We start from the raw sequence: 14,023 nt of genomic DNA on the forward strand, positions 1-14,023 counted from the left end.
TTTATAAAAACATTTGATTTTATTTGGTTGAGTTTAAACACCAATAAAGACAATTGACATACATGATGATTACAACAGCTCAAGGCTCATAAATGACTACCTTATGAAAAAAAAACCGAAAAAAAAAACCAGACAGTATACGATTACAAATAGTTAAAGAAACATTATCAACAACGATACAAAAGAAATGCTCTTACCCCGATTCCATTGATCACCAATTTTCAATGTATGTTGCATTTTGGGGATACAAAATTGTCTGACTTGCATCTCACCGTGTCCACCTCCAGAATTACTCTGCATTACTCATGCAACTTTACTTGAGCAACTTCTGAAGCAACAGGTGGCTTGTCTGACGAAGACTCTACTACAACTTCTGAAGCAACAGGTGGCTTGTCTGACGAAGACTCTACTACAACTTCTGAAGCTACAGCTGGCTTGTCTGACGAAGACTCTACTACAACTTCTGAAGCTACAGCTGGCTTGTCTGACGAAGACTCTACTACAACTTCTGAAGCTACAGCTGGCTTGTCTGACGAAGACTCTACTACAACTTCTGAAGCTACAGCTGGCTTGTCTGACGAAGACTCTACTACAACTTCTGAAGCTACAACTGGCTTGTCTGACGAAGACTCTACTACAACTTCTGAAGCTACAGCTGGCTTGTCTGACGAAGACTCTACTACAACTTCTGAAGCTACAGCTGGCTTGTCTGACGAAGACTCTACTACAACTTCTGAAGCTACAGCTGGCTTGTCTGACGAAGACTCTACTACAACTTCTGAAGCTACAGCTGGCTTGTCTGACGAAGACTCTACTACAACTTCTGAAGCTACAACTGGCTTGTCTGACGAAGACTCTACTACAACTTCTGAAGCTACAACTGGCTTGGCTGACGACAACTTCTCACAAACTTTGATGCCTATAAATCCAGGCTATTTTGTTATATCAGTCAAACTATCAAATACAACTTGTACATGATTGATCATAATTAAATACGTTTGTTGTTGATATCTCCAAAGACAACACAGGTCGTTGAAGTTTGACAAAAAAGGGCTAGCATAAAGCTAATGCTAAATTACTTTAAAATTCTTCTTCTCATGAACCGTAACTCAGATTCTTTCAATATTTGGTATATAGACATTCTGTAATGGCCACTAGCTAAAATGGCGCAGTTCGGAACAACACAAACGTTAGCCCTGATTTCATTTTTCTGTGGATGATCTTCACTAGCTAACGTCGCCATAACATTGTCTACAAGCGTGTTTGAGGGGATTTCTATTGGATAAGCATTTTCTAGGCATCTTTATCTTTGGAATAGAAGCTGCCTTCAAAGATGGCCGCTCAATGCCAATGTAGGGCGCCACTGTCACAGACTGTACAGGTGTGTTACTATACAGGGGTGTTACTGTGATGTCACTGTTATGGCCTGTACAGGTGTGTTACTGTACTGGGGTGTTACTGTACAGGTGTTACTGTACAGGGTTGTTACAGGTCTGTTACTGTGATGAGGTCAATGTGATACGATACAATATACTTTATTGTCCATTTACATGGACAAATAATTTACATGGAAATTATTTTGGCAAAACAAAAGTGTTTGTGATAATGTCACTGTGATGACTTCCTGTAAACATACACCACTCCAGGTATGTACCCCTTCTCCGGCTCCGCTACGGCTTTCTCCCAGTCCTCCACCTCTGTGATCGCCACGTGACCCCAGAGCCCCGCCCCCTCCATCAGCGCCAGCTCATTCTCCAGCGCAGCCTTGTACTCCAGGTTGTCATGGTTACCTCTGGTTGTCATGCAGACGTAACCACCTGGAAGGGGTAAAAATGAGGCATGGTGGCGAGTTTGTTTCTGTCTCTTTCTGTTTATAAATACACTATCTGGCTGGTCACTTAGAAATGTCTTTGTTTTGAAAGAACAGCACATTTTTTGTCCATTAAAATAACATCTAATTGATCAGAAATACAGTGTCGACATTGTTAATGTTGTAAATGACTATTGTAGCTGGATACGTCTGGTTTTTAATAGAATATCTACATAGGCGTACAGAGGCCCATTATCAGCAACCATCACTCCTATGTTCCAATGACACGTTGTGTTAGCTAATCCAAGTTTATAATTTTAAAAGGCTACTTGCTCATTAGAAAACCCTTTTGCAATTATGTTTGCACAGCTGAAAATGGTTGTTCTGATTAAAGAAGCAATAAAACTGTCCTTCTTTAGACTAGTTGAATATCTGGAGCATCAGTATTTGTGGGTTCGATTACAGGCTCAAAATGGCCAGAAACTGAGAAATTAAGGCTATTCCATGCGAGAAATTGCCAAGAAACTGAAGATCTCGTACGGCACTTTGAGCAAGAGGACAACTGAGCAAGAGGACAAGTACATTAGAGTGTCTAGTTTGAGAAACAGACGCCTCACAAGTCCTCAACTGGCAGCTTCATTAAACAGTACCCACAAAACACCGTCTCAAAAATGTTTGCTTTTCTTTCAAAAACAAGGAAATTTCTAAGCGACCCCAAACTTTTGAACTGTAGTGTATATAGAACAAGTGTATGTACTTCAGTATTATTACTGAATAGTATACTTAAGCAATAATGCTTGAGGAAGTGTGGAATATGGCCATTCTTATACAGCCCGTAGTCGTGTTATATTGGCCATATACCACAAACCTGGTTACCGACGCAACTAGAAGAGTAAACAAGTAATTTTGCATCATACCAGTGGTGTATTGTCTGACATACCACGGCTTTCAGAACCCAAACTACCCGCTTTATAAAGTTATTATGTACAGTATGTTTTGTCCAATTAAAAACAGTCATGTGACCTGGTTTGGTGGCCTGGCACAGCTCTCTGATGACTTTCACTGGCACCTGGCCGTCACTTAGCGCCCCAACAATCACTACCACATCAAACTGCCCTGCAGGAGGGTAGAGGAGGAGGACGACGAGTTACAGGGGATGAGGAAGCAGAGGGAGAATAGAGAGGGGGAAAGGGATTAGAGGGGGGAGAAGATATAGAGAGGGGGGAGAAGGAATATAGAGGGGGGAATGGAGAGAGGGGGAATAGAGAGGGAGGGTGAGGAGGAGGATGAGAAGGGGGAAAGAGACAGAGGGTGAAGAGGAGACAGTGAGAAACTGTAGTAAACTCTTTCACCAAATTGCTTTTCTTTCCGTGAATTTGTTTGTAATGTAATCTCCCAGGGTAAAGCATGTCTAATCTAATCTCCCTGCATGTTTGTAATGTAATCTCCCAGGGTAAAGCATGTCTAATCTAATCTCCCTGCATGTTTGTAATGTAATCTCCCAAGGTAAAGCATGTATAATCTAATCTCCCTGCATGTTTGTATTGTAATCTCCCAGGGTAAAGCATGTCTAATCTAATCTCCCTGCATGTTTGTAATGTAATATCCTAGGATAAAGCATGAAAATCTGCCAGTATTCAAGTCAGAATAAATCTAATGGTCTAGTAATGTCTGATTGCTTCAGACAGACTGATATTTGCTGACTATTATGAACATGATCAGTTATGCAAAGTTCAAAGTGTAGTGGTACCCGCTTGGACAGGAAGTGGTTCGTCTCCCAGCATGCATTGCTTGAGGTCCTGGTAGAGGCCCGTCTTATTGGCCAGTTCCAACATGCCTTTGCTCCCATCAACGCCCACAAAATGCCTGAAGCCCATCCTCTTCAGCTGCACATAAGACAGACAAAATCACAGACGTCATCACTCACCCCAAAGCTACACTCCATCCTGTGTACTGTGCAAACTGTGTTAAAGGTACCTGATATTTTACCATAGGTGTCGGGGGTGTGATTTAGTGAGGCTCACCTGTGCTGCAACCAATCCAGTGCCACAGGCCACGTCCAGAATCACTGCTGTCACCCGGTCGCCATGGAAACAGGGGGACAGGCAGTTTGCCGCCAGACTCGGCGCACGATAGTCCAGAAGACCCACGTCCTGCGGTGGAGTTAACATTCACGCAGTTATACACAGTAGAGACTGGAGTAGCCCAGTCTCTCTGGACCCCTCCTCTCCCTAAAAAAAAAAATGCATACATCTAATGCGCCAGCCACTCAAAGTATTGACTACCGATTGCTGTCCAGAGTTCTGAAATTGCGAAGTCTACACGGCTATCTATCAGACTACGTGGTCTTACGTGTTAACCTATAGCCTTGCTTTAATGGATACATCTTAGCCTATAGCCTTGCTTTAATGGATACATCTTAGCCTATAGCCTTGCTTTAATGGATACATCTTAGCCTATAGCCTTGCTTTAATGGATACATCTTAGCCTATAGCCTTGCTTTAATGGATACATCTTAGCCTATAGCCTTGCTTTAACGGATACATGTTAACCTATAGCGTTGCTTTAATTTATACATGCTTATTTTTATTAGGTTGTCATTTTCGTTGATGTTTCATGAAGCTATAGGCCTACGGTGTCGCGATGCTGCTATGTTGAATGCTGTCTGGCGGCAATAATGTACACTATTTGTTTAGTCATTAAAAGTGGGAAATTCAAACATTGCAGGTTGTAAAATGAATTTTTGATGCCAGAACATACTAAATCAGTAACCATTAGATTTTGAAGAATACACAACTGTCCTACAGACTAACTTAGCCATCCTCGCGCTCTCTCGCAACTTGGATAGAAAGTTTGTGCTGCATAAAACCAGTCCATTAATGCCAAGTAATACAATCAGTCCACTGTCAAAACAATAGCTAACTAGGGGATGTTCCATTATGCAGACAACGCCGATTAGCCTATCTATAGCTATATATAGTATTTAGCTGGTAGCCTATTAAATTACACGACGTGGTCGGGGCCATCCGTCTCATCACTTGGGGGGGGGGGGGGGGGGCACTCATGAGCTCCACTGGGTACCTTGCAGTCATTATCCTGGTTTTCTGGGAGAGGAGGATGGCCGGCACTCTCACTAGAGGCACTGAAACTGAGGCACTATTTGACCTAGATAGTTTGTGTACATGCATTGATATGTAGGCTACGTGTGCCTTTTAAAAATATATATGTAATTCTGTCCTTGAGCTGTTCTTGTTTAATGATGTTCTGTATTATGTCATTCTGTATGGACCCCAGGAAGAGCAGCTGCTGCTTTTGCAACAGCTAAATGGGGATCCTAATAAAATACCAAATACCAAACTATTCTTGATGGGAGGAATTAGAGGAGGCCACTGTCATTGCCGGGCCAGAGCAGTGAGGTCAGTCTGGACTGGGAGGATGCATCAGTAGGTCTACTAGCTTCCTTCCACCTGTGATGGTGTTTCGTCAGTGGAGAACGAGTTGGTAGCTTCGGTGATGTGGTAAACTTGTTCTCCATCGGAGTCCGACCTGATTCCCCTAACTTTTTTGAAATTGATAGCCAAATAGGTGAGGATGCCAAGGTGGGCTGGCGCCGGTGCCACTGAGAAATGGCTATGCATGACAAATATACAGTGCCTTGCGAAAGTATTCGGCCCCCTTGAACTTTGCGACCTTTTGCCACATTTCAGGCTTCAAACATAAAGATATAAAACTGTATTTTTTTGTGAAGAATCAACAACAAGTGGGACACAATCATGAAGTGGAACGACATTTATTGGATATTTCAAACTTTTTTAACAAATCAAAAACTGAAAAATTGGGCGTGCAAAATTATTCAGCCCCTTTACTTTCAGTGCAGCAAACTCTCTCCAGAAGTTCAGTGAGGATCTCTGAATGATCCAATGTTGACCTAAATGACTAATGATGATAAATACAATCCACCTGTGTGTAATCAAGTCTCCGTATAAATGCACCTGCACTGTGATAGTCTCAGAGGTCCGTTAAAAGCGCAGAGAGCATCATGAAGAACAAGGAACACACCAGGCAGGTCCGAGATACTGTTGAGAAGAAGTTTAAAGCCGGATTTGGATACAAAAAGATTTCCCAAGCTTTAAACATCCCAAGGAGCACTGTGTAAGCGATAATATTGAAATGGAAGGAGTATCAGACCACTGCAAATCTACCAAGACCTGGCCGTCCCTCTAAACTTTCAGCTCATACAAGGAGAAGACTGATCAGAGATGCAGCCAAGAGGCCCATGATCACTCTGGATGAACTGCAGAGATCTACAGCTGAGGTGGGAGACTCTGTCCATAGGACAACAATCAGTTGTATATTGCACAAATCTGGCCTTTATGGAAGAGTGGCAAGAAGAAAGCCATTTCTTAAAGATATCCATAAAAAGTGTTGTTTAAAGTTTGCAAGCCACCTGGGAGACACACCAAACATGTGGAAGAAGGTGCTCTGGTCAGATGAAACCAAAATTGAACTTTTTGGCAACAATGCAAAACGTTATGTTTGGCGTAAAAGCAACACAGCTGAACACACCATCCCCACGGTCAAACATGGTGGTGGCAGCATCATGGTTTGGGCCTGCTTTTCTTCAGCAGGGACAGGGAAGATGGTTAAAATTGATGGGAAGATGGATGGAGCCAAATACAGGACCATTCTGGAAGAAAACCTGATGGTGTCTGCAAAAGACCTGAGACTGGGACGGAGATTTGTCTTCCAACAAGACAATGATCCAAAACATAAAGCAAAATCTACAATGGAATGGTTCAAAAATAAATATATCCAGGTGTTAGAATAGCCAAGTCAAAGTCCAGACCTGAATCCAATCGAGAATCTGTGGAAAGAACTGAAAACTGCTGTTCACAAATGCTCTCCATCCAAACTCACTGAGCTCGAGCTGTTTTGCAAGGAGGAATGGGAAAAAATTTCAGTCTCTCGATGTGCAAAACTGATAGAGACATACCCCAAGCGACTTACAGCTGTAATCGCAGCAAAAGGTGGCGCTACAAAGTATTAACTTAAGGGGGCTGAATAATTTTGCACGCCCAATTTTTCAGTTTTTAATTTGTTAAAAAAGTTTGAAATATCCAATAAATGTCGTTCCACTTCATGATTGTGTCCCACTTGTTGATTCTTCACAAAAAAATACAGTTTTATATCTTTATGTTTGAAGCCTGAAATGTGGCAAAAGGTCGCAAAGTTCAAGGGGGCCGAATACTTTCACAAGGCACTGTATAGTCTGTTTTCCTCACCTACTACAATGTAGATTGGACAACAAAACACTTGGCTTGCAACATGTGGCTAGTACAAAAAGAGGCATACTGTCAAAATGATTTCTTTAAAAAAATGTATAGAAAGACATACACAAAAGGTTGTGGAGACCCCTTCAAATTAGTGGATTCAGCCACACCTGTTGCTGACGTGTATAAAATCGAGCACACGGCCATGCAATCTCCATAGACAAACATTGGTAGTAGAATGGCCTTACTGCAGAGCTCAGTGACTTTCAATGTGGCACCGTCATAGGAGGCCACCTTTCCAACAAGTCAGCGTGTATAATTTCTGCCCTGCTAGAGCTGCCCCAGTCAACTGTAAGTGCTGTTATTGTAAAGTGGATATGTCTAGGAGCAACAACGGCTCACCTTCAAAGGGGTAGGTCACACAAGCTCACTGAACGCGGAGTAGTAGTGGACCAGTAGGCCTAACGCATTACATTGACAAGTAGTTGGACTTTAGGCAAATCTCAAATGACACCCGTGTCCCCCTCTTGAGTGCACCATACATATTTTGACCAATGTCACTTAGACCTCAGGTCATAACAAGTCATTCACTACCATATATGGGAAATAGGGTGCATTTTGAGATGTAGACTACAGTAATGATCCTACCTGGTCATAGTTCTCTGCCCAGGTGTTGTAGAAGCCGACTTTGTCCCCGGCCTCTGTGTTTTTGTGGGCTGATAGAATGACGTCCTTCACGTCCTCAAATGTTCTATGTGACATTTTTTTCTTTTTTTTTTATTTCACCTTTATTTAACCAGGTAGGCTAGTTGAGAACAAGTTCTCATTTGCAACTGCGACCTGGCCAAGATAAGGCATAGCAGTGTGAACAGACAACACAGAGTTACACATGGAGTAAACAATTAACAAGTCAATAACACAGTAGAAAAAAAGGGGAGTCTATATATACATTGTGTGCAAAAGGCATGAGGTAGGCAAATAATTACAATTATGCAGATTAACACTGGAGTGATAAGTGATCAGATGGTTATGTACAGGTAGAGATATTGGTGTGCAAAAGAGCAGAAAAATAAAAATAAATAAATAAAAACAGTATGGGGGTGAGGTAGGTGAAAATGGGTGGGCTATTTACCAATAGACTATGTACAGCTGCAGCGATCGGTTAGCTGCTCAGATAGCAGATGTTTGAAGTTGGTGAGGGAGATAAAAGTCTCCAACTTCAGCGATTTTTGCAGTTCGTTCCAGTCACAGGCAGCAGAGAACTGGAACGAAAGGCGGCCAAATGAGGTGTTGGCTTTAGGGATGATCAGTGAGATACACCTGCTGGAGCGCGTGCTACGGATGGGTGTTGCCATCGTAACCAGTGAACTGAGATAAGGCGGAGCTTTACCTAGCATGGACTTGTAGATGACCTGGAGCCAGTGGGTCTGGCGACGAATATGTAGCGAGGGCCAGCCGACTAGAGCATACAAGTCGCAGTGGTGGGTGGTATAAGGTGCTTTAGTGACAAAACGGATGGCACTGTGATAAACTGCATCCAGTTTGCTGAGTAGAGTGTTGGAAGCAATTTTGTAGATGACGTCGCCGAAGTCGAGGATCGGTAGGATAGTCAGTTTTACTAGGGTAAGTTTGGCGGCGTGAGTGAAGGAGGCTTTGTTGCGGAATAGAAAGCCGACTCTTGATTTGATTTTCGATTGGAGATGTTTGATATGGGTCTGGAAGGAGAGTTTAGAGTCTAGCCAGACACCTAGGTACTTATAGATGTCCACATATTCAAGGTCGGAACCATCCAGGGTGGTGATGCTGGTCAGGCGTGCGGGTGCAGGCAGCGAACGGTTGAAAAGCATGCATTTGGTTTTACTAGCGTTTAAGAGCAGTTGGAGGCCACGGAAGGAGTGCTGTATGGCATTGAAGCTCGTTTGGAGGTTAGATAGCACAGTGTCCAAGGACGGGCCGGAAGTATATAGAATGGTGTCGTCTGCGTAGAGGTGGATCAGGGAATCGCCCGCAGCATGAGAAACATCATTGATATATACAGAGAAAAGAGTCGGCCCGAGAATTGAACCCTGTGGCACCCCCATAGAGACTGCCAGAGGACCGGACAGCATGCCCTCCGATTTGACACACTGAACTCTGTCTGCAAAGTAATTGGTGAACCAGGCAAGGCAGTCATCCGAAAAACCGAGGCTACTGAGTCTGCCGATAAGAATACGGTGATTGACAGAGTCGAAAGCCTTGGCAAGGTCTATGAAGACGGCTGCACAGTACTGTCTTTTATCGATGGCGGTTATGATATCGTTTAGTACCTTGAGCGTGGCTGAGGTACACCCGTGACCGGCTCGGAAACCAGATTGCACAGCGGAGAAGGTACGGTGGGATTCAAGATGGTCAGTGACCTGTTTGTTGACTAGGCTTTCGAAAACCTTAGATAGGCAGGGCAGGATGGATATAGGTCTGTAACAGTTTGGGTCCAGGGTGTCGCCCCCTTTGAAGAGGGGGATGACTGCGGCAGCTTTCCAATCCTTGGGGATCTCAGACGATATGAAAGAGAGGTTGAACAGGCTGGTAATAGGGGTTGCGACAATGGCGGTGGATAGTTTCAGGAATAGAGGGTCCAGATTGTCCAGCCCAGCTGATTTGTACGGGTCCAGGTTTTGCAGCTCTTTCAGGACATCTGCTATCTGGATTTGGGTAAAGGAGAACCTGGAGAGGCTTGGGCGAGTAGCTGCGGGGGGGGGGGGAGCTGTTGTCCGAGGTTGGAGTAGCCAGGCGGAAGGCATGGCCAGCCGTTGAGAAATGCTTGTTGAAGTTTTCGATAATCATGGATTTATCGGTGGTGACCGTGTTACCTAGTCTCAGTGCAGTGGGCAGCTGGGAGGAGGTGCTCTTGTTCTCCATGGACTTCACAGTGTCCCAGAACTTTTTGGAGTTGGAGCTACAGGATGCAAACTTCTGCCTGAAGAAGTTGGCTTTAGCTTTCCTGACTGACTGTGTGTATTGGTTCCTGACTTCCCTGAACAGTTGCATATCGCGGGGACTATTCGATGTTAGCGCAGTCCGCCACAGGATGTTTTTGTGCTGGTCGAGGGCAGTCAGGTCTGGAGTGAACCAGGGGCTATATCTGTTCTTAGTTCTGCATTTTTTGAACGGAGCATGCTTATCTAAAATGGTGAGGAAGTTACTTTTAAAGAAAGACCAGGCATCCTCAACTGACGGGATGAGGTCAATGTCCTTCCAGGATACCCGGGCCAGGTCGATTAGAAAGGCCTGCTCACAGAAGTGTTTTAGGGAGCGTTTGACAGTGATGAGGGGTGGTCGTTTGACTGCGGCTCCGTAGCGGATACAGGCAATGAGGCAGTGATCGCTGAGATCCTGGTTGTAGACAGCGGAGGTGTATTTGGAGGGCCAGTTGGTCAGGATGACGTCAATGAGGGTGCCCTTGTTTACAGAGTTAGGGTTGTACCTGGTGGGTTCCTTGATGATTTGAGTGAGATTGAGGGCATCTAGCTTAGATTGTAGGACTGCCGGGGTGTTAAGCATATCCCAGTTTAGGTCACCTAACAGAACAAACTCTGAAGCTAGATGGGGGGCGATCAATTCACAAATGGTGTCCAGGGCACAGCTGGGAGCTGAGGGGGGTCGGTAGCAGGCGGCAACAGTGAGAGACTTATTTCTGGAGAGAGTAATTTTCAAAATTAGTAGTTCGAACTGTTTGGGTATGGACCTGGAGAGTATGACATTACTTTGCAGGCTATCTCTGCAGTAGACTGCAACTCCTCCCCCTTTGGCAGTTCTATCTTGACGGAAGATGTTATAGTTGGGTATGGAAATCTCAGAATTTTTGGTGGCCTTCCTGAGCCAGGATTCAGACACGGCAAGGACATCAGGGTTAGCAGAGTGTGCTAGAGCAGTGAGTAAGACACACTTAGGGAGGAGGCTTCTGATGTTGACATGCATGAAACCAAGGCTTTTTCGATCACAGAAGTCAACAAATGAGGGTGCCTGGGGACATGCAGGGCCTGGGTTTACCTCCACATCACCCGCGGAACAGAGAAGGAGTAGTATGAGGGTGCGGCTGAAGGCTATCAAAACTGGTCGCCTAGGGCGTTGGGGACAGAGAATAAGAGGAGCAGGTTTCTGGGCATGGTAGAATATATTCAGGGCATAATGCGCAGACAGGGGTATGGTGGGGTGCGGGTACAGCGGAGGTAAGCCCAGGCACTGGGTGATGATGAGAGAGGTTGTATCTCTGGACATGCTGGTTGTAATGGGTGAGGTCACCGCATGTGTGGGGGGTGGGACAAAGGAGGTATCAGGGGTATAAAGAGTGGAACTAGGGGCTCCATTGTAAACTAAAACAATGATAACTAACCTGCACAACAGTATACAAGGCATATTGACATTTGAGAGAGACATACAGCAAGGCATACAGTAATCACAGGTGTTGAATTGGGAGAGCTAGCTGAAACAGTAGGTGAGACAACAACAGCTAATCAGCTAGCACAACAACAGCAGGTAGAATGGCGATTGATTAGGCAGAGAGGGTCGGATTAACTACACACAGAGCCTAAATGCGGCTGGGGCCGACAGATAAAACATAAACAAGCAGAATGGATTACCGTGAATTAATGGACAGTCCAGCATGCATCAGCTATGTAGCCAAGTGATCAGTGTCCAAGGGGCAGCGGTGGATGGGGCAGGGAAGCTGGACTGGCGAGTGTTATCCAGGTTAGAAAACTAACAATGACTAAATAGCTTGTAGCCAGTTAGCTGGTTAGCTTCTGAAGGTTCTTGAGTGTGTTCTAAAAGTGTAAAGATAATAGCGGTTCCGTATCACATTGGGTGAGGCAGGTTACCGGAAGGTATAAACAAATAAAAAAATCGAAAAGGGATAGAAAGTAAATATGGGTTCAGTGAGTGTTTGGGACGCGGCGATTCAGATGGTTAGCAGGCCTGTGCTAACAAGCTAACAGTTAGTAGACGGTGCTAAACACGGTAGCAGTTAGCGGACCGGGCTAAACAAGCTAGCAGTTAGCAGGCCGAATTTGCAAGCAAGGAGATAGCAAGGGCTAGAGAGTTAGCCTTTGGGGACGTCGCGATGGGGGGAGTCTGTTTATTCCTCTTCATGCGGTGACATCAATGGACCGGTCGTGGGTCTGGATATTGTAGCCCAGGAGCTCAAAATGTTCCGTTTGCGATGGGAATCCGGGGGTGAAAAATAAAAATAAAATAATAGATAGGTCCGTTATGCTCTGGTTAGAGTCGCGTTGTTCGAACTGGCGAGAGCTTTCCGAGCTAAAGGTTAGCTGATGACCGGTTAGCTGACCGGTTAGCTGAAGACCGCTAGCAATGTTTTGCTGAAGCTGGTAGTTAGTTTGCTAGTTGGCTAGCTTCAGTTGAGGGGTTCCAGATCCGAAGTAAATATAAATACTTTAGGAAAAAAAGCTACGTTGGGTGAGGCGGGTTGCAGGAGAGTATTTAGAAGAAGTTGAGGTTCAGCAAAAAGTTTTAAAGATATGTGAAGAAAACGAAACGAAAACAAACGATATATACAAGGAACACGACAACACGTCCTACTGCTACGCCATCTTGGAACTACTATTATATGAACATATGAACATATATACATATATACATTCTAGATTCTTGTCAATTCTTTTTGTGGGAGAAAATTCTGGAATCAATGTCATGCATTCAGAATACTAACCTTGGCCCAAGACACCAAAGGTAACGATTGGATTGACCTTATTATGTCAGGGCTATCGAAATATGTCGTTGCCAATAAAACCTCACAATAACGTGCAGAGCGTTCGACTGGTCCGACTCGAGGTGTCGAAAAAAATAAAATTCAACCCCATCCCCAAAATTACATATATTTTCATTTGACCCTCCCCCTATTAAAAATAACTCAAAAATAATTATTACCAGCATAAATAACAATAACTGTAGTAACCCTGTGTTTATAAATGGGGATATTGACCTTACCACTTTAGCATGGTTTTGTGGCACAGTCGATGACACGCAAGGCTAAAAAGACCAGAATATTTAGGGTTCGCCAACCACTATGGACAAGCTCACTATCTCTGCCTGTCTCATTACACTACGATCAGAGAAGGCTGCAGACAATGATCAGCTAGGGGGAAATCACATTGTCTACATTTTGATGCTATATCTATAATTAAATTAAATTTGCAGTGCCTTCGGAAAGTATTTAGACCGCTTGACTTTATCCACATTTTGTTACGTTACAGCCTTATTCTAAAATGTACTAAATATATATTTTCTCTCAGCAATTTACACACAATACCCCATAATGACAAAGCGAAAACAGTTTGTAGATAAAAAAATTAAATAAATGTATTTACAAAAGTATTCAGACCTTTTGCTAAGAGATGTGAAATTGAGCTCAGACTCATCCTGTTCCTATTGATCATCCTTGAGATGTTTCTACAACTTAGTAGGCACCAGCAGGATCATAAGCATTCATTCAAACACATTTTCGTGCGTTTTACCAGCAGCTCTGTGGTTTATGACTTCAAGCCTATCAACTCCTGAGATTAGGCTGGTGTAACAATGTGATGTGAAATGGCTAGCTAGTTAGCGGGGTGCGCGCTAATAGCGTTTCAAACGTCACTTGCTTTGAGACTTGGAGTAGTTGTTCCCCTTGCTCTGCATGGGTAACGCTGCTTCGAGGGTTGCTGTTGTTGTTGTGTTCCTGGTTCGAGCCCAGGTAGGAGCGAGGAGAGGTACGGAAGCTATACTGTTACACTGGCAATACTAAAGTGCCTATAAGAACATCCAATAGTCAAAGGTATATGAAATACAAATGGTATAGAGAGAAATAGTTCTATAATTCCTATAATAACTACAACCTAAAACGTCTTACCTGGGAATATTGAAGACTCATGTTAAAAGGAACCACCAGCTTTCATATGTTCTCATG

The 14,023-nt window shown here is 43.9% G+C and overlaps 1 protein-coding gene across 4 annotated transcripts in view; it reads right to left on the reverse strand.

The window, feature by feature from the left end:
- Window positions 1-14,023, reverse strand: part of mettl27 (methyltransferase like 27) — a 16,949-nt gene continuing 2,926 nt past the window's right edge. The window contains exons 1-6 of one of the 4 annotated variants that reach the window (XM_090226527.1): window positions 12,714-12,728; window positions 7,729-7,838; window positions 3,835-3,963; window positions 3,561-3,696; window positions 2,834-2,926; window positions 1-1,817 (exon numbers count right to left, since the gene is read on the reverse strand). In XM_090226527.1, coding sequence (XP_090082653.1) covers window positions 1,609-1,817; window positions 2,834-2,926; window positions 3,561-3,696; window positions 3,835-3,963; window positions 7,729-7,838; window positions 12,714-12,717 — 681 coding nt within the window. In that variant the 5' untranslated portion in view covers window positions 12,718-12,728 and the 3' untranslated portion in view covers window positions 1-1,608. Of the gene's footprint in view, window positions 1,818-2,833; window positions 2,927-3,560; window positions 3,697-3,834; window positions 4,042-7,728; window positions 7,921-12,713; window positions 12,729-14,023 lie in introns of those variants that run through there. The other 3 variants (XM_090226526.1, XM_036968292.2, XM_090226528.1) reach the window with 3 other exon arrangements.

The sequence above is a fragment of the Oncorhynchus mykiss genome, chromosome 29 (genome assembly GCF_057628025.1).
Source record: "Oncorhynchus mykiss isolate SJ-2025 chromosome 29, ASM5762802v1, whole genome shotgun sequence".
Lineage (NCBI taxonomy): Eukaryota > Metazoa > Chordata > Actinopteri > Salmoniformes > Salmonidae > Oncorhynchus > Oncorhynchus mykiss.